This window comes from Anomaloglossus baeobatrachus, chromosome 3, assembly GCF_048569485.1.
Source record: "Anomaloglossus baeobatrachus isolate aAnoBae1 chromosome 3, aAnoBae1.hap1, whole genome shotgun sequence".
Classification (NCBI taxonomy): Eukaryota; Metazoa; Chordata; class Amphibia; order Anura; family Aromobatidae; genus Anomaloglossus; species Anomaloglossus baeobatrachus.
Genome location: NC_134355.1, coordinates 696,228,950 through 696,255,033, shown reverse-complemented (window position 1 = coordinate 696,255,033; position 26,084 = coordinate 696,228,950). Strand labels below are relative to the sequence as shown.

The window sequence follows — 26,084 nt, the reverse complement described above, 5'->3', positions numbered from 1 at the left end:
ATGTCTGTGTGTTCATTGTCTTATATACATTGATATATTGGCACTGATATATAGCTAATACAGCACCGTCTCTGGATATCCCAAACAAAGACTCCGTTAGCAGTCTTCACCAAAAATCTCTACCTTGACAGTCTGCCACTACAAATCTGTGTCGCTGTCAAGATTCCCTGCATTCTAGAGTGGTTGGCTCCCCCTAGTGACTGCAAGCAGTGTCACTTGCGTGGAATAATACTCAATCTGTTTGTGAAAGATGCAATGCAAAGCAGCTGGAATGGCAAGGGACCTGACAATGACGCAAATCTTTGAGTGAGAGCCCATCCATCATCGGCACCTTAATGACTGTCATAAATGTCATTTGGGGGTTAAGAAGATGATCTGGCACCTTCAACATGAAAGTAGAAAATAACATTGTAAAAATCATGGGGCACTACAAGGGAGATATTGTTCAGAAATATTTTTACTTTGACAGTCCCTCCTTCCCTTCATTCCTAAGTAATCAGCATTTAATATGCAATTGTGTATTGCCTGCGTCACTTCAGCTCTATTTCCTGCCCAGCACTGCCTGTGCGACTTTAGGCAAATAAGCTGCCAGTCAGGCAGGAGAAAGCATTGCTCAGCAGGGAATAGAACTGCAGTGACAGAGGCTTCAGATCTACCCCATAGCCCTTCTGTCTAATTTACATATTAGTACAATGCTGATTTATCAGATGGAGTAATAGACCAGCCATGAAAGGGATTGCTGGACTTGTCTTTAAAAGAGCAAAATGCACATATAAGTAATTTTGTGGAATGACAATTTGCTGACCGATTCCCCTTAATTAAAAAAAATACCTACAAAACCTTCACACAGAATAATATATCTTTATTATATAATTTAGAGAAAATAATACAACAATTTACTGTCTAACTGGAAGAATTACAGATATTCTTTCTCTATGAACATCCTATTGCTTCTCATGCATTTGTGACCTACACCTCATACTAATCTTACTGCACATGTCAACTAATTTTTAAGCTTTTTAACATTTCTGATAACTAAATTGGCCTTTGTGTTCAGTTCTGGTCTCAGTAGAATAATGTAACATTTGGGAATGAAGATACAGCTCAGAAGTCCAGCACTGGAAGCTGTGATGGCGAAAACCTCCACAGCCACCATATATTTCCCCTTGGTGCTGATATAGGCCGGGATGAAGGAGATCCACACACTAAAGAAAACCAGCATGCTGAAGGTGATGTACTGAGCCTCATTGAAGGTGTCTGGAAGTTTCCGGGCCATGAAGGCTACTAAAAAGCTCAACACAGCCAGAAATCCAATGTAGCCTATGGCCATGTAGAAAGCAACGACAGATCCTTCATTACATTGCAGGATTATCTTTCCTGCCTCCATCTCAGTGTTATATACTGGGAATGGTGGAGCCAAGGATAACCAAAACACACAAATCAAGAATTCACCAAAACAAGACACTAACAAGAGTGATGTAGCAAGATGTCTCCCGATAAATCTCCTCAAGGATCTTTCAGGTTTGGTGACTCTAAAAGCCAGGACAACGGTAACGGTTTTGGCTAAAACTGAAGCAACAGCAATTGTAAAAATGTTCCCGAAAGCAACTTGCCGAAGGAGACAAGACATCTTCATGGGCTTTCCAACAAAGAGCAGAGGGCAGAGAAATGATAAGATGAGTGAGAGGAGGAGGATGAAGCTGAGGTTACGATTATTAGCTCTGACAATCGCTGTGTGCTTGTACTTGATAAACATCCATAATATAAGAGTGGTCAAGAGGCAGAAGAGTAGAGCAATGACAACAAGACATAACCCCAGGGGGTCATTGTAGGACAGGAACTCAAGGGTTCTTGGGATGCAGGTGTCTCTTATCTCATTAGACCACTGATCATCAGGACACTTCAAGCATTTTTCCATATCTAGAAAACACATTAGTACATGACATCATCCTTCAAGCAAATAAAAGAAGCTACTAATGAGGACTTCATTAAATTTTGACCAGAATATTGAATGCAAATCGACTGCTTCTTTTTATGGTCTCAGCAGACCCCTAAGTAAAATAAATGTGGGATGACCAAATAAACCTCCAGTCGATTGTCTGGCTGATCGCCTTCTTGGCCGGCCCTCCCATACACAGGAGTAATCATTTGGCTAAGAGCTTCCATGTTCTCTATGAGAAAGGTTTATCTCCAGGAGAACAAAGCGATTAGCACAGCTGTTTCATACTAATTTCAGCAGAAACTGCAGATGATAAAAGGTAAATTCTCCATTGACTTTCTTAGCTCTCTATTGGCTTTGTGATTTTCATCTACAACGAGTATTGTGACCAGGTCATCACTTTCTGCAGATTTCCCACCTCCAAACTGTATAATACTGAATGCTGATTGGATGAACTCTTTGTTGGGGTGTATAGAATTAGTAGGAGCTTGGTCTCCTTAGGAAAATTAGGCCAACAAAGAGTTTTCCCCGAGTCTTAGGCGGGCTTTGCACATTACGACATCGCAAGCCAATGCTACGATGTCTAGTGCGATAGTCCCCGCCCCCGTCGTACGTGCGATATCTTGTGATAGATGCCGTAGCGATCATTATCGCTACGGCAGCTTCACATGCACTCACCTGTCGTGCGACGTCGCTCTGGCCGGCGACCCGCCTCCTTCATAAGGGGGCGGGCCATGCGGCGTCACAGCGACATCACACGGCAGACGGCCAATAGCAACGGAGGGGCGGAGATGAGCAGGATGTAAACATCCCGCCCACCTCCTTCCTTCTCATAGCAGCCGGGACGCAGGTAAGGTAATGTTCCTCGCTCCTGCGGCTTTACACACAGCGATGTGTGCTGCCGCAGGAACGAGGAGCAACATGGCACCTGTCGCAGCACCGGCATTATGGAAATGTCGGAGACTACACCGATGATACGATAACGACGCTTTTGCGCTCGTTCATCATATCAAAAAGGTTTTATACACTACGACATCGCAAGTGACTTTGGATGTGCGTCACATTCGATTTGACCCCACCGACATCACACGTGCGATGTCGTAGTGTGCAAAGTAGCCCTTAGAAGTAACAGATTGTTCCCCATCTACAGAGGACATAGCTCCTGACGCTGATCAGATATTGGGGCGACCACAGAACCAGCAAAAGGTTTCTTGTATATAGTTACCAGGGAATAAAAACATGAGAAAAAAATCCCCAAAAAAATTGCTAAGAGAACAAGGAAAGCACAATAGGATGTCATCCACGTTAAAATAGTGATAAGAAGAGGTTCTGCTCACCTGGTGGGGTTGTGTGAGACCACAGGGTTTAAGCTGCTAAACTCCAAAGGTTAGAAGATCCAACATGGTAATGCATGTAATTTGAAGACAGCGAGTGACCTGAGCTGCTGATGTGCATCTGATCAAGGAGTCAGAACAAGGCAGACAAAACACAAAGAAAATAAACCGCACTACATAAGGCCTAGAACACACGGCATGAAAATCGGAGCGAGTGGAATGAGATAAAACATCACATTCCACTTGGACCAATATTAGCCTATAGGCCGCTTTACACGCTGTGACATCGCTCAAGCGATCTCGTTGGGGTCACGGAATTTGTGACGCACATCCGGTCGCTTTAGCGATGCCGTTGCGTGTGACACCTTTGAGCGATTTTGCATCGTTGCAAAAACGTGCAAAATCGCTCATCGGTGACATGGGGGTCCATTCTCGAATATCGTTGCTGCAGCAGTAACGATGTTGTTCCTTGTTCCTGCGGCAGCACACATCGGTACGTGTGACACCGCAGGAACGAGGAACCTCTCCTTACCTGCCTCCCGCCCACAATGCAGATGGAAGAAGGTGGGCGGGATGTTCATCCCGCTCATCTCCGCCCCTCTTCTTCTATTGGGCGGCGGTTCAGTGACGCAGCTGTGACGTCGCTCAACGAACCGCCCTCTTAGAAAGGAGGCGGTTCGCCGGTCACAGCGACGTCGCAGGGCAGGTAAGTAGTGTGACGGGTCTGGGCGATGTTGTGCGCCATGGGCAGCCATTTGCCTATGTCGCACAACCGATGGGGGCGGGTATCCACGCTAGCGATATCGGTCACGATATCGCAGCGTGTAAAGCGGCCTTATGTGTCAGCACCCATGAGCAATTATTTTCTCAGCCTTAATCGGACCGAGAAAACAATCGCAGCATGCTACGACTGTAATGCGATCCTGGTTTTTCTCGCACCCATTCAAGTCTGTGGGGCAAGAGAAAAATCGCACTGCACTCGCAGTACACTGGTGGCAATAGCCAGCTACGGAGGAGAGAGAGAGATAAATCCCTCTCTCCCCTCTGCAGCTCCAGCCCTCCCCTCCTCCGAGTCGTCCCGCCCCACGCAGCTTAGGTTCGATCGCTTGATTGGACCTCAGTCGCAGTGACACTCGCATGACACTCGGCTCCCGCTGTGCTGCCAGGGTGAGCCTAGTGTCATGCGAGGATCGCAGTAGATCCCCGTGTGGTCCCAGCCTAATACTTTCACCAGGATCAAGGGATTGGATACACCCAGCAGTGCAGCATACCCGCTTTCCTAAACTATCCCCAGAGAAAATAAAGATGACATGAACTACCAAAGATATGAGAAGAATCAGACATGACACAGAAGAGAAATGTCAGGACTGCGACAAGAAATATCTGAGGCAGATTGTTCACAGGTTTTATGGACAGATGAGATGAGAGTGACTCTGAACAGCAGATTAATTGGTCTGTGGTTGGATCAGTAATGGATACAGACCTTTGATTCCACTCAGAACCCAACAAGAAGAAAGTGGTGTCCTGCTTTAGGGTGGGATTATTACAGAGGAGATAGTTGGACCTTTTCAGGTTGAAGATGGACTTAAAATTAACTCCCAAACCTCCTTCTGTTGTTAGAAGACATAGTCTTCCAGCAGTGGTGCTTAAAAAATTCTGCATCTGTCCAGGAAACAGTCATTGTTCTGCAGTACAAGGCTCTTATGCAGCATCAAAGACTCCACTGCTCGGTGCCATTAAAGACCTTTAAGATTGAGAATAACAACCCAGCACCTTCTTCACTGGACCTAAACCCAACTGAGAACTTGTGATCCTTCTAACACTGGAGAACAGTCACTTTTCTGAGCAGTGTCTGGGATATATTCTGAGCAGTGTCAGGAATAACCTGACAGACACCGTAGATGGCTTATGGCTTATGGCTGTTACTGAAAAACAGGTGGACATATTACTATTGTAATGTAGCAGCTACACAGGTCCTGGATGCGAGATATGTGTCACGGAAGTGGTTAGCATTGGTGATGCGAAACCGGGAAAAGCAGATTCCAGCACCGCTAGTGTCGCGGGCGGGGGTGCCGGCCAAGGCCAGTGGGGAGCTACTCGAGACGCTCGGAACCGGGATTGTGGCGGTGGCTCGAGTGGCAGCCGGATCCGGGACTCTTGCAGCAGTCCGTCGCCCACAATGTAATAAAGGGGTTATTTACAGGGGAGAGTTTGTCAGTGTGACGCCACCCGTGGGTTGCGGTGATTATTGGTAACACTGCCACTGCCTTGGTATGGGGCGCCCGGGGCTGATGGGGTGGGACAGTAGGATGGTATCCCCTCCACGGCTCCGGAGGTGTGTGCTCGGGTCCCGCACACCGGTAGACAGGACAGGGGCCCTTCCTCCTGCACTTCTGTATTGTCTTGTGTGTTGACTAGTCCATATAAAACGGGGTAAGTCCACTCCCTGTGTCTTTGCTGTGGGAGCTGTGGCCCGCGAGATCTGACCCTTGGGATTTTTGCAGGCACTTGCAGACGCCCTATCCCCCGCGTTGGGCTTCCGTCTTGCTCTATATGGGCTACTAGTGGGACAAGATGAGGAATCTTGTCCCCTGCTGGCTAATTGACAAGGTGCCTGAAGCTGTCCTTGCCCTAAGGTCCAGGCACCCCGACTGTGCACGGCCTCCGGATCGGATTCCCGCTGTCGGCAGCGATGGGCTACAACCCTGCCCCGGTGAACTTAAGGTCTCCCATGACCAGATCTCCATCGCCTGTGGCCCTATCTGCCAACTGCCACCTAGTCAGTAGTCCGATAGTCCAGGGGCTCCAACTCCTGACTCCGCTGTCACTCCACACTGCTCTCACTTCCTCTGTCAGTACTGTTCTGTCTTGTTCCCTCCCAGAACACCTCAGGACCCCTAGGTGGGCGCTCTATCTGCCTGGTCCCACCCACTGGTTCCTATTGCCCTGGGGGGGACTAGGCTATGCTGGCTGGTGTACATGGGTGTGGGTTTGTGTTGGTATGCCAAGGAGGATGGAGTCCTGCACCTGGAATATCTGTGCAGTCTCTGGTTTTGCCAGGGCGTCACACAAGCACTTGTCCATGTGTTTGTGGTTAAGTGGCCCTTCTCAGTAATTGCGTTGGTGAAGGAACAGGTGATGTTATGGGACACGTGCTTGTATACTGCAGAGGCAGAACACCTGGTGAAATAGTGGTGTCTGGAGACCGAGTTCCAAAGTACTGTTGTTGGCATGATTTTGTGGAAAGCCTTAAGGGCCATTTACATGCTGCGAGATCGCTAATGATATATCGTCATAGTCACGGTGTTTGTGATGCACATCCGGCGTCATTAGCGACGTTGCAGCGTGTTACACGTATGATTGATCTTAAACGATCGCAAAAGAGGCAAAAATCGTTGGTATGTGAGACGTCGTTCACTTTCGAAAAATCGTTGTCTATTCAGTAGCGAGGTTGTTTGTCGTTCCTGCGGTAGCACACATCGCTATGTGTGACACCGCAGGAACGAGCAACAAACTCGTACCTGCAGCCGGCCGCAATGAGGGAGGAAGGAGGTGGGCGGGATGTTCGTCCCTCTCATCTCCGCCCCTCCACTTCTATTGAACGGCTGCCGTGTGATGTCACTGTGATGCCGCACGTACCGCCCCCTTAGAAAGGAGGCGGTTCACCGGCCACAGCAACGCCGCAGGGAACGTAATTCCATGTGACGGGTGTAAGCGATGTTGTGCGCCACGGGCAGCGATATGACCGTGACGCAGAACAGACGGGGGAGGGTACGCTCTCTAGCGATATCGATAGCGATATCGCAGCGTGTAAAGTACCCTTTAGTGTTCAAAAGCCTAAACAGCAACATATCCAAGACAAGCAGTCTGGTAATGTGGCAGTTTAGTGTTTGGGCCCGAGGGTGGGTGGCTGCCTATTTCCACTTTCATTCAAAAGCCTGGAGTAGGGAGAGCTGAATGCTGCGCTGCGACAAAGAATCAGAAGTGGTTGCAAATGTGCAATGACAGGTGAAGGCAGGAGGCATCTGCATATGTGTCCTGTACAGGGGAATTGGCAAGCAAGCAGCACAAGGGAGGAGGAATTAGTGTCACCCGCAGACACTGATTGTGTACCCATGCGTTCAACCCACTTAGTCGGGTGCTTTGATGACATGTGCTTGAGCATGGCTTGTAGAGGTCTGCTAATCTTGGTACTGCATAGATTGCAAAGGTACATTTTTTTATAATCAACACATTCTTGAAAAAAGCGCAAGACAAGGGAACAGTTACCTTTGGCCTGGGAACTTGCGTTGTGTGTGTGCTATAGGGAAAAGTTGCCCGCCTTCTCACAACTTGTGCTATCGCTGAGGTTTATGATTGAAAGGCTGGGGGCCTCTCAGAGCATGGGGGCCCTGGATCAGCTGCCCACAAATAACCTCCGGCCCTGAGAAACAGATGGTCCTGTGGTGCTGTACATTCTCGGTGACCGACGGCGAGCCACATGTGAGCAGTAGGTGAGCCACATGTGGCTCGCGAGTGACAGGTTGGGAACCAATGGTCTAGATTATGAGTGTGTTTATTGTGCTCCCACAGCAGACACAGTTTGCACTTGCCAACAGTCATGGCCTCTGCATTCACCACCATCAGCCTGACATCCACTTTCTCATTCGTTACCATGCGCCATGTGCATTTTAGATTGGGTATGCAGCTAAGAGCAGTACAAATAGGGATTAGAATAGAATAGATGTAGGCCTGAAAATTACTTTTGATTTACGTTGTAGCAGCAAGAAATGTAAGACAATAAATCCTGCTTAGATGCCTATAATACACTATTCCTGCTCCAGCAGCTAGCACTACACTAATGGCAGCTAAGAGGAGCATTATTGGAGAATAGAATAGAATTAGCCCAGAAAAGAACTTTTGGATTCCTGTTGTAGCAGGACTGCAAGGGTATAATCCCTTCTCCAGCAGCTATCCCAACACTGTTTCCGGGGTAGAGTGAGCCGAGATGCAATATACCGGGTCATATATAGACCTGATGATGCTATGCTGCCAGCCAACCTCAGCAATGCCAGTAGCCAATATGGCTATGGTATAAAGGGAACTTTACACGCTGCGATCTTGCTAGCGAGAACCCTAGCGAGCGTACCCGTCCTCGTCGGTTGTGCGTCACGGGCACATCGCCGCCCGTGGCGCACAACATTGCTAGGAACAGTCACACATACTTACCTGCCTAGCGATGACGCTGTGACCGGCGAACCGCCTCGTTTCTAAGGGGGCGGTTTGTTCGGCGTCATAATGACGTCACTAAGCGGCCACCCAATAGAAGCGGAGGGGCGGAGATGAGCGGGACGTAACATCCCGCCCACCTCCATCCTTCCGCATCGCCGATGGACGCAGGTAAGGAGATGTTCCTTGTTCCTGCGGTGTTACACATAGAGATGTGTGCTGCTGCAGGAACGAGGAACAACCTCATTACTGCACATACAACGATTTTTGGCAAATAAACGACCTCTTCAAAACCAACGATTTTTACCTCTTTTGCGATCGTTGAAGGTTGCTCGTACGTGTCACACATTGCGATGTTGCTACTGACGCCGGATGTGCGTCACAAACACCGTGACCCCGACGATATATCGTTAGCGATGTCGCATCGTGTAAATAGCCCTTTACCTTCATTGGCACTCAACCACCACATTGTTAGTTGCTGAAAAGTAACCACAAAAACTGGGGCGGGGATTTGAGTATCGAGCAGTGACTTCCATGCTCGCCCATCACTAGTACCCCACCTTTCATGTGATTCTGTTTATAATCATTTTTGAAAAAACTCTCCTTCTTGGGAGCAGTATTAATTTTTCAATTAAAAAGGTTATGTTTATGTTATGTTCTGATGTACCCGCTTGGACACTCCTATGTCCTTAGCCCGACTACCAGACAAATTTTTACATACTAGCCCAAAGTCAAACTCTCCATTTCTCTCAGTGACTCTTACCCCATTGTTGAGGATAAGAATTAAGTAACCAGAAATACTTAATTCAGCCATTTCATAGACTCAGGTATATAGTTTAGTAGATGTAAACTAACCCACATATTTATGCATGTCTTTTCTCCTTACTAACACTTTTATATATATATATATATATATATATATATATATATATATATATATATATATATATTGCATATTTAGTGTATTTTCCTTAACACAGTATATATCAGTATATGTAATTTGAAGATGGCTGCCATATCCTGCCTACACCCGGGATGATGAACAAAGAAACTCCTAAGCCTGGACTGACCAATCAGGAAGAGACTATGCTAATTTCTATATGTCCTGAGTCCAGCCTGCGATACTTGATTGGACTGTATTTTGTCCACACCCTTCACTTCTCGAGAGCTATAGAAAGTTTCAAACAATAAAGACCAGTTGGTCAGCGCCCATCATGGAGAAGGTCCATAACCGATATAATGTCTGTTATCGTTCTTTATCGCGTGCATACATGACCATATAATTTGGAACAGCAGTCAGATCCCGAGGGACCACTTGAGTCCCATCATCATAATCATCATTTTAACCTTATCAGTTGTCGCGCCAATGGTGGAGCCACAAAAAAGAGCGAGTCAGATCTTCCAGTTTCCGGACGTCTGGGGGCTACTCCACAAGTATCCAGGTGTTGCTCGATAGGATTGATCACCCTCATCCGCGGTAAGAATCATATACATTGTATGTGTTTTTCTATCTGTGGATCGAGAGACGCCTGGTGAAAGGTAGTGGTCACTAGTACGGAGAGTGGTAGTGCACCGGAGACCTAACGGTGTGACTGTCACTCGCCGGTGACCTAGAGAAGGAAGGAACCCAGACCCATAGGTGCTGGTACAGTAGGTCTTACGGATCTGACTGGCTGTCTGTATTTCTGAGTTGCAAAGAGGGAGGGGGGCTTTCAGCTTCCCAGAAGGTTTGTAATTTCTTTGCTTTAGCTCTGACTTAGTTCTCAAAGAGTTAATTGTCTGCAGTTGTTGGAATTAGTAGCGAAGAAGAAGGGGGGTCATACACCCACCGGCTGTTTAATCAGGGACAGAGTGGGGGTCGATTTCCGCAGCTACGTCCCTGCAGTCTTTCAGCTGAGAAGAGAAAGGGGGTTAGCGAATTACCTATCGCTCCTTGGAGCGAAAAGGCAGAGGGAGGGGGGAGCAGGAGCCCACGGATGCAGCTGCATTCTTTCACTGAGAGGGAAGAGGAAGAAGGGGTCACTTACCCACTGCCGTAGTCTTTACATTAAGGAAACAAGAAGGAGGGGGCTAGTGTGAGTGACTGGGAGAGAGCACGGAGCCCAGCTAGTCTACAAGTGCTATTTTGTTTGGAATTTAGAACATAAACTAGTTGGCTTATGCGTTTTTAGTATTTTGCAATTGAGTTTGTTTTTGGAACAGAGAGATAAGGGAACCAGTGTTTCCCCCCAGTGATTGTATCACATCTATTTCCGTGTTTATAGCCGGAGAAATAGGAACACGTGGAGAACGGTATTAGTATCCACGTGTTGGATGCGAAAACTGCGTCCTCTTTATACGGCAAAGAGGGGGAGGGGTTCCGGTGGAAGATAAGTGTTTGAATCAGCGTATTCCCCTGAGTATTAACTCATGCACTGCTATGTAAGATGCCAGAAATAGGGACGTATGAGGAACGGTATTGTATTCATACGTTGGACGTCATAAGTGTGTCCTTATTACATAGCAGGGGAGGAGGGAAAAGGATTCAGTTGGATGTGGCCAATCCAATTACAGCACTATGCATACTCTGTTCAAAAAGAAATGTGTTTTTTTAGTTGGAGCTGAGAACGCGATCGCCCTAGTTTAAAAAAAAAAGAGCGGGAAACAGTATACAAAAGATTGTAAAGAATTGTGTAAAGTAGTTGGACTACCACCAAATGGCAGGCTGCAACCGATGTACAAAAGTCCATATTAATCTCCAGTGAGGGTATACTGGAGGACAAAGACCCCATTCACTGTCTGTTGCTGTTTCTAGAATCACTAAATGTCTTTCTCCAGCTGCCTCGTCTCATTGTTCTCCTTTAGAAGTCATTACATTTGGTATTAATCAAACCCCTCCTTTGTATGCTGGAATGCAAACTGGTTTACAGCCATTAAAAGTAACACCCCTGGCTTCGTCCGTAGTTCCAACCCCTCCCATTACACCCAGGGAGTCACAACATGGACTTACACCCGGAAGTCAGGTGCCTGGAACTTCCTGTGGCAGCCATCTTGCTACACCCACTGATGGCAGTACACCTCATAAGCCATAAGCCCTCTCAATGGCTCTTTGTCCACAGCTCTCCACCCATCCCCTTTAGACTTTTTTTTTCCTTTTTTAAGGGGGGGGGAAGAGGTGAGGGGTGTTCTCTGGTATATATGACTAACACATTTGTATACGTGTAAAATAGTATATTTGTTTACTCAGCAATCCAATAAATGTAAGTCACAGATAAATAAGCGAAACTTTTACAGAATTGATAAATAGAAAGAGGTATCTGTCCACATACAATCAATTGGTATTTTAGAAGTCCTGCATCATTATAGCATAAAATAGAATAGAGGTAGGTAAATACATATCTTTGTATTGTGTTAGTTAATCTAAAAAAACAAAATCATAAACTACTTACCCCTACTGATGTCAGAAGGTAGCAAATCCATTTGTAGAAAGAAAAAAGGAAAATATATAATGCATCCAGTGGAGATGTGTGCTGTGGAGCGTAAGATGTTTTCATGGCTATGTCTTTTTAAAATAGAAGATGAGGGTTTTTTCCTTTCTCTCTGGCTTCTACTAACAGATAAGAATGGAATGTGTTTTTTCCGGATGGTGAAATACGTTCTGTTTAACCCTCAGAGTTCAGGATTTCTCATTTTTAGTTTCCTGCTCATACCTGAATGAGTCAATTAATTTTGCAGGGAAAATTAGATTACATGAGATATGTGAATTATTTTCTGTGTTGTTTTGTTTTTTAATGGCGATTTATTCAAACAATATATTTTTATTTTGTGACCCTATCCCCTTTTCTGTTTGTACGATTTTTTTCTAAACAATTTATATTTTTTTGCAGGTTAGCCACCCAGTCACAGCTGTCACCTTATCATGTCCCAGTTATTTCTACTACCAAAGGTTTTCTTTCCTTGTGGATACAGTATATATGAACTGTGTTGTTTATCGTAAGGTTTTAAAATTTCCCAGCAATGTATATTGTTGTATGATATACGTTATTTTCAGTGTTTGTCCAATTTTAGTTTCTAGTATGTAGCTAATTTATTACCTGCTGTCTTATTTTTTCTTTTAGGGAATACCAGCATAAAAACTCTGAATTTTGCCACATTGGTAAACAAAAACTAAAAAACAAGGAGGGAAGAAGTTATTAGTTGTATTCTCGAACAGTAGAGGGCGCAGCAGGCGTATTAGATAGGTTTTGAAGCTGGCTTTTCCCTTGCAATAGTTATATTTACTAGATTGCTATGAGGCATATCTGTTAACTGAAATAGGAAAGCCTTGTCTTATATGTTTATTTGTTTATTTATTTATTTAGTATTTTTAGTCGTGAAGTATAGATGAAAACTAACTGTATTATTGTCAGAGTTAAAGTTATAAGAATGATCTAATGTATATTTTTTAGTTTTTTGTTTTCATAGATGGAACAAGATGTTGGTCGATTCTACACAGGATATGCTACGGTTTACACAACATGAGGTAATCAAACTTTGAACCACTCCCTCCCCTCCTATCGGTACAGGAGGCATTGGCGTATTAAATGCCTTCTCTAGATGGGTAGAACAGGAGTGGGTAAGAGTCTTTAGATGTGTATGTAGGTTGTAGATTTTTCCTGTTGTCAAATAGGCTAGGTATACTGAAGAGAAAGTCTAGATCTGAGCTGATGGAATCGGATGGAGATGCCCGCACAGGTGCAGCTGATAAAGAAGCAGTGAACGGGCCACGAGTTGAGAGTCTTTCACCAATATGGACCATACGTCGGTGACACCTGTCACATTAGTGACTTCTGTCACTCCTTGTGTTCTTAAATCCTTACAGGAACAAGCAAATCAACAAGGAATGGAGTGTGACATGCAGGGAGCCAACTGACTGAGGAAGGTCTGTGGACAAGGGGTGGTAAGCTTTCTCTACCATGAGAGCCCTTCTTAATGATGGCCAAGGTAACCTATGGACTAAAATCTGTAAAAGACAGTTATCAGTGTGTGCTTTGGTGACACCAAGTTTCAGTACCCAGGTAGGCAAACTCACCCGGTCTTGTAAGACATGTGCCTAAAACGAAGTGAGAAAAAAAACTGTAAAGAGTACGCAAAAGCACCCTGCACCTGCTCTACCCATTTTTAGAGACTGCAAACTGATTATAGATGTATATCATGAGCACGTTGTATGCAAGTCTGTGCGTGTTGTGTAGATTTCTCTCCAGGTTTGGTCAAAGGCATTCCAGTGCAGAAAACGACGTTATTGCTGAGAAGCAAATGATGGTGGTATGTAAAAAAAAAATGGGTTTACAAAAAATGTATATTTTATAGAAAAGTAGAAACTGGTAAATCGTGTACAAAATGTATGTTTTGTTTTCTTTTTGTAATAAACAGGTTTTTATGTAAGATATTTTTTGGTTTAGCACAGGCATGTACAATTTTTATATGATTGACTAAATAGTATGATAAACAGGTGAATTTTCCAATTTCAGATCTTAAATCAGAGCTAGTAGCGTATGGTCTCCGGTCAGGAGACTGATTGATTCTAAAGGACAAGCGTAAAAAGAGCCATGAGTCAACACTAGATAAGCCTATCCAACCACAGAAAAATCTATGGATCCACACCTCGCATTGCAGAAGGGTCGACCAACCAGAGCTGCACTGAGCGTCCTGCTCATATTTATCCTTTTCAAAAAAATCTGTACAGTCTCAGACCATCATTGCCAGAACAGTTAGAAGAGAGGATTTAGAGAATCTTGAGATATGGGAAAGTCCAACTACAAAGGGTGAGGACTCGCCTAGGAGTCCTTGGTCTCAAACCGGTGAAGAAAACCCCTTTTCCTTTCTTCCCATGCCTAAACGTTTAGTTAGGCAGGTTTTTCCAACAGATCTTTCTACCTCTCTTCCTAAGGGAACACATTACCCTTAGAATTTAGAAATGGCAGAAATAAGTCTTTAGGGGGGACTGTGGAGGATAAGAATTAAGTAACCAGAAATGCTTAATTCAGCCATTTCATAGACTCAGGTATATAGTTTAGTAGATGTAAACTAACCCACATATTTATGCATGTCTTTGTTCCTTACTAACACGTATATATATATATATATATATATATATATATATATATATATATATGTATATTGCATATTTAGTGTATTTTCATCAACACAGTATATATCAGTATATGTAATTTGAAGATGGCTGCCATATCCTGTCTACACCCGGGATGATGAACAAAGAAACTCCTAAGCCTGGACTGACCTATCAGGAAGAGACTATGCTAATTTCTATATGTCCTGAGTCCAGCCTGCGATACTTGATTGGACTGTATTTTGTCCACACCCTTCACTTCTCGAGAGCTATAGAAAGTTTCAAACAATAAAGACCAGTTGGTCAGCGCCCGTCATGGAGAAGGTCCATAACCGATATAGTGTCTGTTATAGTGTCTGTTATCGTTCTTTCTCGCGTGCACACATGACAATATAATTTGGAACAGCAGTCAGATCCCGAGGGACCACTTGAGTCTCATCATCATAATCATCATTTTAACCCTACCACCATTACGTTCTTTGAAGAATATGGAAACTAAGAGTAAGGTGACTGGGGGGAGTTTTTTTTTTTACTTAAATGCATTCATTGTGGGTTTATTAAAAATGTAGCACCATTTGGCTTTTTTAGGATGAGCTTTCTAAGAATCTGTCAGTGAATTTGTACTGAAGGGGAGATTTTAAGGCCTCTTTCACGAGTTGTGACCATGTTGCTGATTTTGCTACAACCATGGAACAATAAAAAGTTGCAGATTTACTGAGATTGTGGCAAATAATTGCACCGCAGCCGCAATGTATGAATACGGCCTGACTCGTCTTTTACTAAAATCCTCTTAGTAAATTTCATCAAAGTGTCTCACTTCCATATACTGTATACATCCATTAATGATTATCAACCAAAATCCCAATAATACCATCTTGTGTGGTGCAAATAGGCCCATATCTATATGGGCCATGAGGATATGTGAATAAACTCCATACTAACAGCAAAAACAGGAGAAAAGCAGTATAGCATGCAAACGTTTTTTATTGAAATAAATTAATCTATTTTCGGTCAAAAATTACAATCTTTGTATCAAAAAGTCAGACATAAAAAAAACAAAAGGACAGCAAACATGTATAATTCATGGTAGTGGCATGTCTTAGGCAGTAAAAGGGGGTAGAAGGTGGGGAAGAAGTATATCTGATATATAATAAAGTGCAAGTGCATGTGCAAAAAATCCCAGAATACAGCAGCAAGGAATGGTATGGACAGGATAGATATGATGTATCCCCCTGAGGAAGCTGGCTAATTTATGTGGCAATATTGGTAAGATTAGTGAAACGTACTTTGAGGTCTTTATGGTATGGGGGAGGTGGTCTTCCCACTAGTATATACTGAGTTATGCTGGATTATGGTACAACATAATTTGTATCCGATCCATGCCATTTCTTGCTGCTATATTCTGGGATTTTTTGCACTTGCACTTGCACTTTATTATATATCAGATATCCATCTTGCCCACCTTCTACCCACTTTTATTGCCTATGACATGTCACTACCATGAATTACACATGTTTGCTGTCCTTTTGTCTTATTTATGATACAAAGATTGTCATTTTTGACTGAAAATTGATTAATTTATTTCAATTAAATACTTTTGCATGCTATACTCCTTTTGTCCTGTTTTTGCGATCCATGGTTAATGGGAGAGACGTCCTTCATGATGGACACTTCATAACCAGGTACTTTATACAGTTGGAGAAATAGTTTATCATCGTGAGATACCAACCGGTCTTATTAGCGATCTCTCTTTCTGGACACGGGGCACAGTCGTAGCAACATTCCTGATGACCTTTCTGTGGGATTTTTTGGTATCCAGGGGGGCAACTCACACTGCACATCGATGTGGGCATCTAGATAATAAAATGGCCAAGTAAACACAGATATAGATAGATAGATAGAGGGATAGATAGATAGATAAATAGATAGATAGATAGATAGATAGATAGATAGATATGCACGAAACATCTACAAAATATTCATCTTGTAAAACCGCTGGATAATGTGCTCTCAGAACGAAAACAACAAAATTACCTTCATGTAGTCCAAACATGATATGGGAATTTCAGTCTCTTTTTACTAATTTACTGGAATCAAAAAGTTGCAAAAATCACAAAACAATCTTCCTGACATTGCAAAAACCCTTTGTGTCTGCAAAAAAAGGACCTTAGCAAAAGCTACATAGGTATTGCATGCCAGAAATCTATGTGTAGTTTGAAGCTGAAATCTGCTCCAACTTCTGTCACATTTCACATTCCAGTGTAAAGACACATCAGAGATATAGTAAAGGTGCACGCCACCTGATATATTCGGTGCACTTTTCTCCGGCATACCTGTGGATGTAGACTGGAATAGGAAGTCCTTCATAAATTACTGTTGAGTTTCCTTCTTCATGGAGCTCTGACTATGTTCCTATAGCACCATGTTCTTGAAACTCCTTCCTCCTGAGTAGAGTTGAGCGCGGTTTGTGGTTCGAGGTTCTCCAGTTCGCGGTTCGAGTGATTTTGGGGGGTGTTCTAGATAGAACTAGAACTCGAGCTTTTTGTTAAAAGCTCGATAGTTCTAGTTACGTTCGAGAACGGTTCTTGCAGCAAAAAGCTAAGCTAATTACTAGCTGGCTTTCCACTGTAATAGTGTAAGTCACTCTGTGACTCACACTGTTATGAAATTTCAGCGTATAGTGTGCGGGAACAGCGCATTCAGATCACTGCTGCTGGGATAATGGCAATCGCCATTTTTTTTTCTTTTCTTGTCTTCCTTCCCTAAGCGCGCGCGTGTAGTGGGGCGGGTCAGCATGTCAGCCAATGCCAGACACACACACAGCTAAATGGACTTTTAGCCACAGAAGCAACGGCATGTGTGATAGGATGTCCATGTCACATGTCCCTGCATTATAAATACGGGCATCTGCCCATCTTGACGCCATTATCTGCCTTCTGCGTCTGGGTGTCAGTCACCGCTGGCGCAGCTCCTGTCTCCGATACTGCTGTGTACGCTCTACACACAGTGCTATACAGAATAGGGATATAAGTTTCTTTCAGCCCTTGCAAGGGCTAATTACAGCAGGCTCAGAGCCATAGGTGACAGTCAGGTCCGAGGAAAGAGGTTTTAACAGCTACAGATAACAGCGTCTGTGTAGCTAAGCTCAGGGACTTACCTGCTGCATGTCACCATTAGGAGGGATATAATGTCAGGCTTCCTTTCCTCTACACTGACCCACAACCCGGCCACTGTACCCTCCTGCCCTTTGCACACTCAAGCTCATTTTTACTGAGCTATTATACTAGCAAACACTGAGGAAACTTAGTTGCATCCTAAAAGTGGCTGTTGGACTTCATTAGTGTCCCAATGGTGCAAAGATATTTGCAGCACCTCTGCATTGCACACTCAAACTCATTTTTACTAAGCTATTAGAATAGCAAACTGTGCTGCCAGTTTAAGGGCCATAGTTGCATTGTCCGGGATAGTTTTTTTTGTTTATTCTGCTGTTAATAAAGGTAGACCAACACTGCAATCTACACCACCTCTCAATTTTTACTAACACATTTTAAGTGCACAATCTTGTCGCAATATAAATGAGTGGCAAAATGACAGATGCTGGTGGAAAGGGGAACAGGCGTGTTGGAAAAGGAAAAAAAGTTTGTGTCCGTGGGGAAGGTGACAAAGCTCCATTAACATCTGCTGAAGATAGGTCATATTCCAGCAAAAGTAAAATGTCTACTACTTTCCGTGGACAATCAGATGTGCTCCTTTTTAACGAACACGAACAACTGGAACAAAGGTAAATGATGGCCAAAAAAAGAAAATGCTTGAATTGATCTCAAGTGGTCCAACAAGTGCCCTTTCCGCCACCTCAACTACCACATCCAAAAAACACCAGTCCTCTGAGTTCCCATCCCAATCACACTTGCTTTCTCCCAGCTCTCAAGTCTCCATCCGCCCTACACAGTATGGTGGAACAGAGAAGGCTGCGTCTGCAGAGCTGTTCAGTCACACTATAGCCTGGGAATCAGAGGTCTGCTGCTCCCAAGCTACAGTGAGTACAGACCAGTAAATGGTCTGCAGTGATGCCCAAAACCTTTGTGACTCAGATTTAGGCTGTGATGACCAAGTTCATGAGCATAATGTTGACCCTTATTCACAAACTGAAACACCTGTTGTAATAGACAATGAGGAACATACTGATGACAATGAGACGCAGATACCAGATTGGGATGACAACTTAAATATTCGTTCAGGGCAGGAAGAGGCTCGGTCTGAGGGGGAGGGGAGTGCAAACACAACGCTTGATGAGGAACTTCTAGATCCCACCTACTGTCAACCCAAAGTCAGGCACTCGAGTAGGTCAACAGAGGCGGTGGAGGAGGATGCTACTAACGACGAAGTTACCTTGCACCTTCCTGGACAGAGGAGGAGTACTGGTAGCACGTCTAAAACTGCATCCTCAGCCACCACTCTGCCTCTGAGCACTAGTCGGGGTGGCTCAGCAAGTCGCATGCCCTCTAAGCCTTGCCTAGCCTGGTCCTTTTTTGACCTTGCAAGGGATCGCCCAAATCATGTGATCTGTAAAATTTGTCGGGAATCTGTTAGTAGAGGCAAAAACCTCAGCAGTTTGACAACTTCTTCCATGAATCGTCACATGAATAAATATCATATGTCCCAGTGGGAAGCTCACCGTGCTGCAATGCGGCATAGCGGAGTGGACCATCCACTGCCTACCCCTTCCAGTGCATCCGCGCGCTCTTCATCTTCTAGGACTGTGGGGACAGCTGTTACACCGGGTTTTCCACGCACAACTTCCACCACTGTGCAACAGGCAGTTTGCTTGGTAGGTCGTCAGTTGGTTTGGAAGGGGAAACAAGTGCATGTGTACAGCTCTCTCAGACATCGATAGCATCAACATTGGATGAAGGCAACATCATGTCTACTCCTGCACTTTCCTCACAAACCTGCATTTTTTCAGGGACACCCTACTCACCACCGTCTACACACAGCAGGCAGATCTCTGTCCCCCAGATGTGGACAAATAAAAGGCCATTTCCTGCGACCCATGACAAAGCTAAGAGGTTGACTTTATCCCTCTGTAAGCTCTTGGCTACCGAAATGCTGCGTTTCTGCCTGGTGGCCACACAGGATTTTAGAGACCTTATGTCTGTCGCTGTGCCCCAGTACCAGATGCCCAGTCGCTACTACTTCTCTAAAAAAGGTGTGCCTGCGCTACACCAACATGTCGCACACAACATCACCGCTTCCTTGAGAAACTCTGTGTGTGAACGGGTGCATTTCACCACCGATACTTGGACCAGTAAGTATGGACAGGGACGTTACATGTCGCTGACTGGGCACTGGGTAACTATGGTGATTGATGGTGAAGGGTCTGCTGCACAAATCTTGCCGTCCCCACGACTTGGGCGTCAATCCTCTGTCTGTCCAAGTTCCTCCACTGCTTCTGCCTCCTTAACCTCATCTGGGTCCTCCACCTCCGCCCCAAGCCTGCCTGGTCAGGCCTCCAGCGTTGGAACTGCGCAGAAGAAATCACGCACCCCTCATTACTATGCTGACAGCAGAGAGCAACAGCATCAAGCGGTCTTTAGCTTGAAATGTCTTGGAACTAAGAGTCACACAGCGGCTGAGTTGTGGGCAGCTCTGGAGACTGAGTTTGGTAAATGGTTGTCTCCACTCAACCTGCAGCCTGGTAAGGCAGTGTGCGACAATGCTGCCAACCTGGGTGCGGCCCTTCGCCTGGGCAAGGTGACACACGTGCCTTGTATGGCTCACGTGTTGAACCTTGTTGTCCAACAATTTTTAACACACTATCCCGGCCTAGATGGCCTTCTGAACAGGGCACGAAAACTGTCTGCTCACTTCCGCCGTTCAAGCGCCGCAGCTGAGCGACTTGCATCGCTACAGAAGTCTTTCAGCCTGCCGGTTCATCGCCTGAAATGCGATGTGCCGACACACTGGAATTCGACTCTCCACATGTTACAGCGACTGTGTCAGCACCGCCGAGCACTGGTGCAATACGTCATGACGTATAGCCTGGGCCAACGAGATGCAGTGGTGGGGCAGATCACCCTGATGGAGTGGTCTCAGATCAAGGACCTATGCACCCTTCTGCACAGTTTTGACATGGCGACGAATATGTTTAGCGCTGACAATGCCATTATCAGCATGACAATTACATTTACATGCTGGAGCACACGCTAAACACTATTCGGAGTCAGGGGGTGGGACAACAGGAAGGGGAAGAACTACAGGAGGATTCATATGCGCAAGACACAACAACATCACCAAGGTCCAGACGTTCATCATCACCAACGCGGCAGGCATGGGACCATGCGGGACAGGGATCAACAAGGGTGCATGATAGCAGGCGAAATGTTGAGGAAGGTGCAGGAAAACATGAATAAATGAAGGACGAACTGTCCATGGACATGGAAGACTCAGCGGATGAGGGAGACCTTGGTCAAATTTCAGTTGAAAGAGGTTGGGGGGAGATGTCAGAGGAAGAAAGAACGGTTATAGCACCTCTATGCCACAAACACAGCGTGGACTTGGTCCGCATGGCTGCGCAAGACATATGAGCGCCTTCTTGCTGCACTACCTACAACATGACCCTCGTATTGTCAAAATTTGAAGTGATGATGACTACTGGCTTGCACACTATTAGATCCCCGGTACAAGTCCAAATTTTGTGACATAATTCCAGCCATAGAAAGGGACGCACGTATGCAGGAGTATCAGCAGAAGCCATAGAAAGGGACGCACGTATGCAGGAGTATCAGCAGAAGCTGTTACTCGATCTTAGCTCGGCTTCTCCACCAATCAACCGTGGTGCACGGAGTGAATCTCCCAGGAGTATCTCCAAATGAACATCGATGCCATGACTTTGCAAATGGAGCCTTGCTCATTTTGGGCTTCAAATCTTGAAAAATGGCCTGAGCTCGCCACTTACGCCTTGGAGATCTTGTCGTGTCCAGCTGCCAGCGTTGTCTTTGATTGTGTCTTCAGTGCTGCTGGGTGTGTGCTGACAGATAAGCGCACACATCTGTCCAGTGACAATGTGGACAGACTAACGTTCATCAAAATGAACAAGTCATGGATCCACAAGGAATTTACTACCACTGTGTCATCCTGGGGAGACTAAATGCTTGTGGATTTGGAATGTGCTTGATGTAAATCTACCTGTGAATTGTACAACTGGGGCACAAGTGCTGCCACTGAAGGGGTGGGTGTCTGTGTGGCCCAATTTGTGGAAAAAAGGGAGATTCCGCTTGAAGTAAGGGGGGAGCCAGCACTGCTCATGAATGGCATGCAACAATAAAGAAATAAAAAGTGTAAATTCACAAATTCATTCCTACTGTAAAAATTCAATGCGATTTTTTTGCAAATGATTGATCAATGATTTGAGCCACCCTGCCCCGTCACGGCAAATCTCTATAGGGGGGTCCCTAACGCTATATTATAAATTATTATGTACGATAAGGTCTCATATAATGAGCAGGACCACATGAAAACACCACTTACCCGAGACATGTCTGGACCGCTCCCATGCTGCCAGAACTGACAACCGCGAATAAAGGCAGCCCAGGTGCCAGTGTGTGTGGCAGAACCACACACACCAGCACAATGTCAGGACTGGCCCTCACAGTGCCAGACCAGCAAACATGGATGAGGGCGGAACAAGGTTGTCAGTCCTGGCAGCATGGGAGCAGTCCAGACATGTCTCAGGTAAGTGGTGTTTTCATGTGGTCCTGCTCATTATATGAGACCTTATGGTACATAATAATTTATAATATAGCGTTAGGGACCCCCCTATAGAGATTTGCCGTGACGGGGCAGGGGGGCTCAAATCATTGATCAATCATTTGCAAAAAATCTCATTGAATTTTTACAGTAGGAATGAATTTGTGAATTTTACACTTTTTATTTCTTTATTGTTGCATGCCATTCATGAGCAGTGCTGGCTCCCCCCCTTTTCTTGCGTTCTGCTTGGAGTAACCCTTGCTTACTTTGTTTTTAAAAAGGAGCCAAGATGAACAAGTCATGGTTCAGCAAAGACTTTGCTACCTACCCCGGTGTCATCCTGGGGACGGTTAAGGATGGCGTATTTTTGAATGTGCTTGATGCAAATCTATCTGTGAAGTGTACAACTAGGGCACAAGTGCTGCCACTGAAGGGGTGGGTGTGTGTGTGGCCCAATTTTTGGAAAAAAGGGAGACTCCGCTTGGAGTCACCTTGCGGTGTTTTACATCATTTTAGAAGGGCATGCCATGCCTATATCTGTGTCTCCTTTTTTTCATTGTCCAGCTCTTTTGTTTTCGCATGAGTATATGTCCTAGTCACTTTCCCATGTGTTTGTGTTGTGAGTTGTTTGTCACCTTTTGGACACCTTTGAGGGTGTTTTCTAGGGGTTTTTATGTGTTTGTGATTGCCTCCCATTGTTTCCTATGTGGTTCAAGCGGTTCGCCGAACCGAACGCGAACCAGACCTCGGTTCAGCAAACCGAGCTCGAGCCGAACTGCGACCGGTTCGCTCATCTCTACTCCTGAGACTTCATGTTTCCAGGTCACATATTCCTCCACAGGTTAAACACCTTGAGTTCTCCTGATGCCTTACAGGCTCAGAAGCACCTCACCAATAGCTGGGAATAGATGGCCCGTCATGTGCCTATGGTTGACATAATGTCGCGGACGGGTGCCGCTCCACAGCAGAGGAGCTGCTCGTTGTGCTCGGGTCCGGGATCGTGTCTGGGGCTTGAGTGGTGACCAGACCCGGGGCTCGTGCAACCGCCCATCCTCGCAACTGTGAAAAGGGGGGTATTTACAGGGGAGATAGTTTTTGTCTGTGATGCCACCCGTGGGTTGTGGCGATGGGATGGTGGCACCGCCGCTGCCTCTTGGGGTCAGTGTCCGGGACCGATGGTATTGGGCAGCAAGGTGGTATCCCATCCACGGGTAGGGGAGGTGTAGTCCCGGGGGCCCAGGTGTGTAGGTAGGGAGCAGTGCTGGGACGCCGGGTGACACCGGTGTACTCACGATTATGAAGAATCCACACAGAGTCTGTACTGTAAACCAAGGCTGGATGCCGGTTGGAGAGGTGTGGTGGTCCCGCACATGGGCTAGCAAGGTAGGGACCCTTCCTCCTGCACTTGTGTCTTGCTGTGTGTTGATTAAACCTGCTTGGAACGGGAGAAATCCGCTCCCCTGCAGCTTTGTACGCAGAGGGAGCCATTGCCCGCAAACTCTGACCCGTGGGATTTTAATAGGTTCTTGGTGGACACCCTATCCCCCGCGGTGGGCTGCGGGTTTGATCTCTCTGGGCTTCTCTCTTCGGAAACAAGGCCTGGTACCTTGTCCCCAGGTCAATTAACAAGAGGCTTGAAGCTTGCCTCGTCCTAGGGTCCAGGTACCCCGGACCAGATTTCCGTTGTCGGTACCGGCGGGCTACAACCCTGCCCCGGTCCACTTCAGGTCTCCCACGACCAGATCTCCTTCGCCTGTGGCCCTATACTGCTGTCTGCCACCTAGATGGTTCCCCCGTGGTCCAAGGGCTCCAACCCTTACCACGTTGCACTTCAGCTCCTTGACTCCAACTTTACTCTACTCCAACTGAAACTCTCAACTGAAACTCTAACTGAAAACTGACTGGTTCCCACCCCCTGTCACCTCAAGACCCCTAGGTAGGCGCTCCCATCCGCCTGGTCCCGGCCACTGGTGTGTCCCGGCTGTCATGTGGGGGCAACTAGGCTTTGTGGCTGGTGTTCCTTTGTGTGGGATGTGGTGTTAATTCCCAAGGAGGAGGCGATTTCTGTACCCGTGGTAGGGGGTACAGTCATCTGTGACTACCTGGTTTTGCCAGGGCGTCACAATAACAGTTAGTGTACAGTATTTTAAGCCTGCCCAGGTACCAGTACTACTTCATTAAAAGAACATTTACCATGCGCAAGACATTAAATTGTCTACAAACATCTAGGATCAGTCTCCTTTCCCTCACATTTGTGATCAATACATGTCTAGGTGGTTTATGCATCACCTCCATAATAAAACATATCCACAATGGATTTGATATACTTTTAAACCACATAGTTGTATAGTAACTATTTTATACGACTATTAATTGCTTTAAAGAACAACCTACTGTACATGTAACATAAAAGGGTCCACACATCGAGTATATGAAACTCTCAATTTTATTAACATAATAAATAAAAACATTCTCATAATATTCCTAAACATAACAAGTGCTGCCAGGTAATGTAGGAGACCTTATACTTCATACACAAGGCCAACATGCAATAATATATATCTAGTTCATAAGGTGTGTTTACCAAAAGTAAAAAAAAATAAATAAAAATCATACAATTACCGTATTTTCTATAACTACATCACCTAACACAAACAGTACAGTCCTGTAGAGGTTTAAATTAACATTCCAAGTATTGGAACCAGTTGTACCATAATAAACTATGATTGTAAACTTACACGTGGTCAGTGGTGTTGAGATGCCCCTGCCTACCCAACGCGCGTTTCATCCTATCTTTGTCAGGAGACTTGCATTGGGGAGGAAGGAGTGGGCTTTTTAAATGTGGGTGGACCAATGAGAGAGCATATTGTGAAGGTATGTGCCGGCATTGGTGACTGTTAGAGTACTGATGTGTGTGTAGTACAGCACATGCACCACCGATTGTGAAGGCAATATTTTAGTAGCATGGATTTGCATAAAACCAAGGTAAAAACCATTGTAAAAATAGTTAAAAAATGCAGCAAAAGTGCCATGTGTGAAGACCTAGAAATCTGGTTCAATGGTTAATTTTGAGCAGGCACTAAAAGTGCCAAGATCTATTTAGCTAGTTCACTGGCAAATTTTGAGCAGGCAGTTATAGTAACAGTGCCTTGGCCTAGATAAATACTGGCCATTTACAATGTATTTGGTTGTCTTCTTACAGAGGTTTCTAAAGCAACGTACAGCAATCCAGATGTAGTAAAACTACAATTTTTTACCGGCACTACCTGTCTGGAGGCTGTCAGGTCATGTTTTGCACCAACTGGAGTGCCAGAGGTTGCTGGTGTATTGAGTAGAGAGCATTAAAAAAAAATATTCATTACTTACACCTTCAATAACCTAATGCTCTTAGCTCTGCTGCTATGGTGGTCTCAGGTGATATCAATAGTGATGAAGGGTGAAGCCACATACCTGAGAAACCTTTCCACTCCACATGATGGCGCTGGTGTTGATATGAAACTGGTCACTGCTTTCATCATAAAAGCCAACTGTCCGTCTATCAAGAGACTTGTTTGGAAAAACTATAAGGTTTAAGATATCGATTTTTGCTAAAAAGTGCCCATCTTCATTAAAATAAACCTCCTCTTCTCCTCGGGTCTTAAAATGAATGTTCTTTAGATAACGATTGAGCTGTAAATAGAAATCATATATAATAAACTCCGGAAAGCCAAACTCTACAGATATAGTCATGGCCGAAAATGATGGCAGCCTTGAAATCGTTCCAGAAAAT

The 26,084-nt window shown here is 45.2% G+C and overlaps 1 protein-coding gene across 1 annotated transcript in view; it reads right to left on the bottom strand.

Annotated features, from left to right (window-relative positions):
- Nucleotides 1-1,003: 1,003 nt before the first annotated feature.
- Nucleotides 1,004-26,084, bottom strand: part of LOC142297459 (vomeronasal type-2 receptor 26-like) — a 164,329-nt gene continuing 139,248 nt past the window's right edge. Inside the window, exons 3-5 of the mRNA XM_075341685.1 lie at nucleotides 25,766-25,984; nucleotides 16,299-16,422; nucleotides 1,004-1,920 (exon numbers count right to left, since the gene is read on the bottom strand). Coding sequence (XP_075197800.1) covers nucleotides 1,004-1,920; nucleotides 16,299-16,422; nucleotides 25,766-25,984 — 1,260 coding nt within the window. The remainder of the gene's footprint in view (nucleotides 1,921-16,298; nucleotides 16,423-25,765; nucleotides 25,985-26,084) is intronic.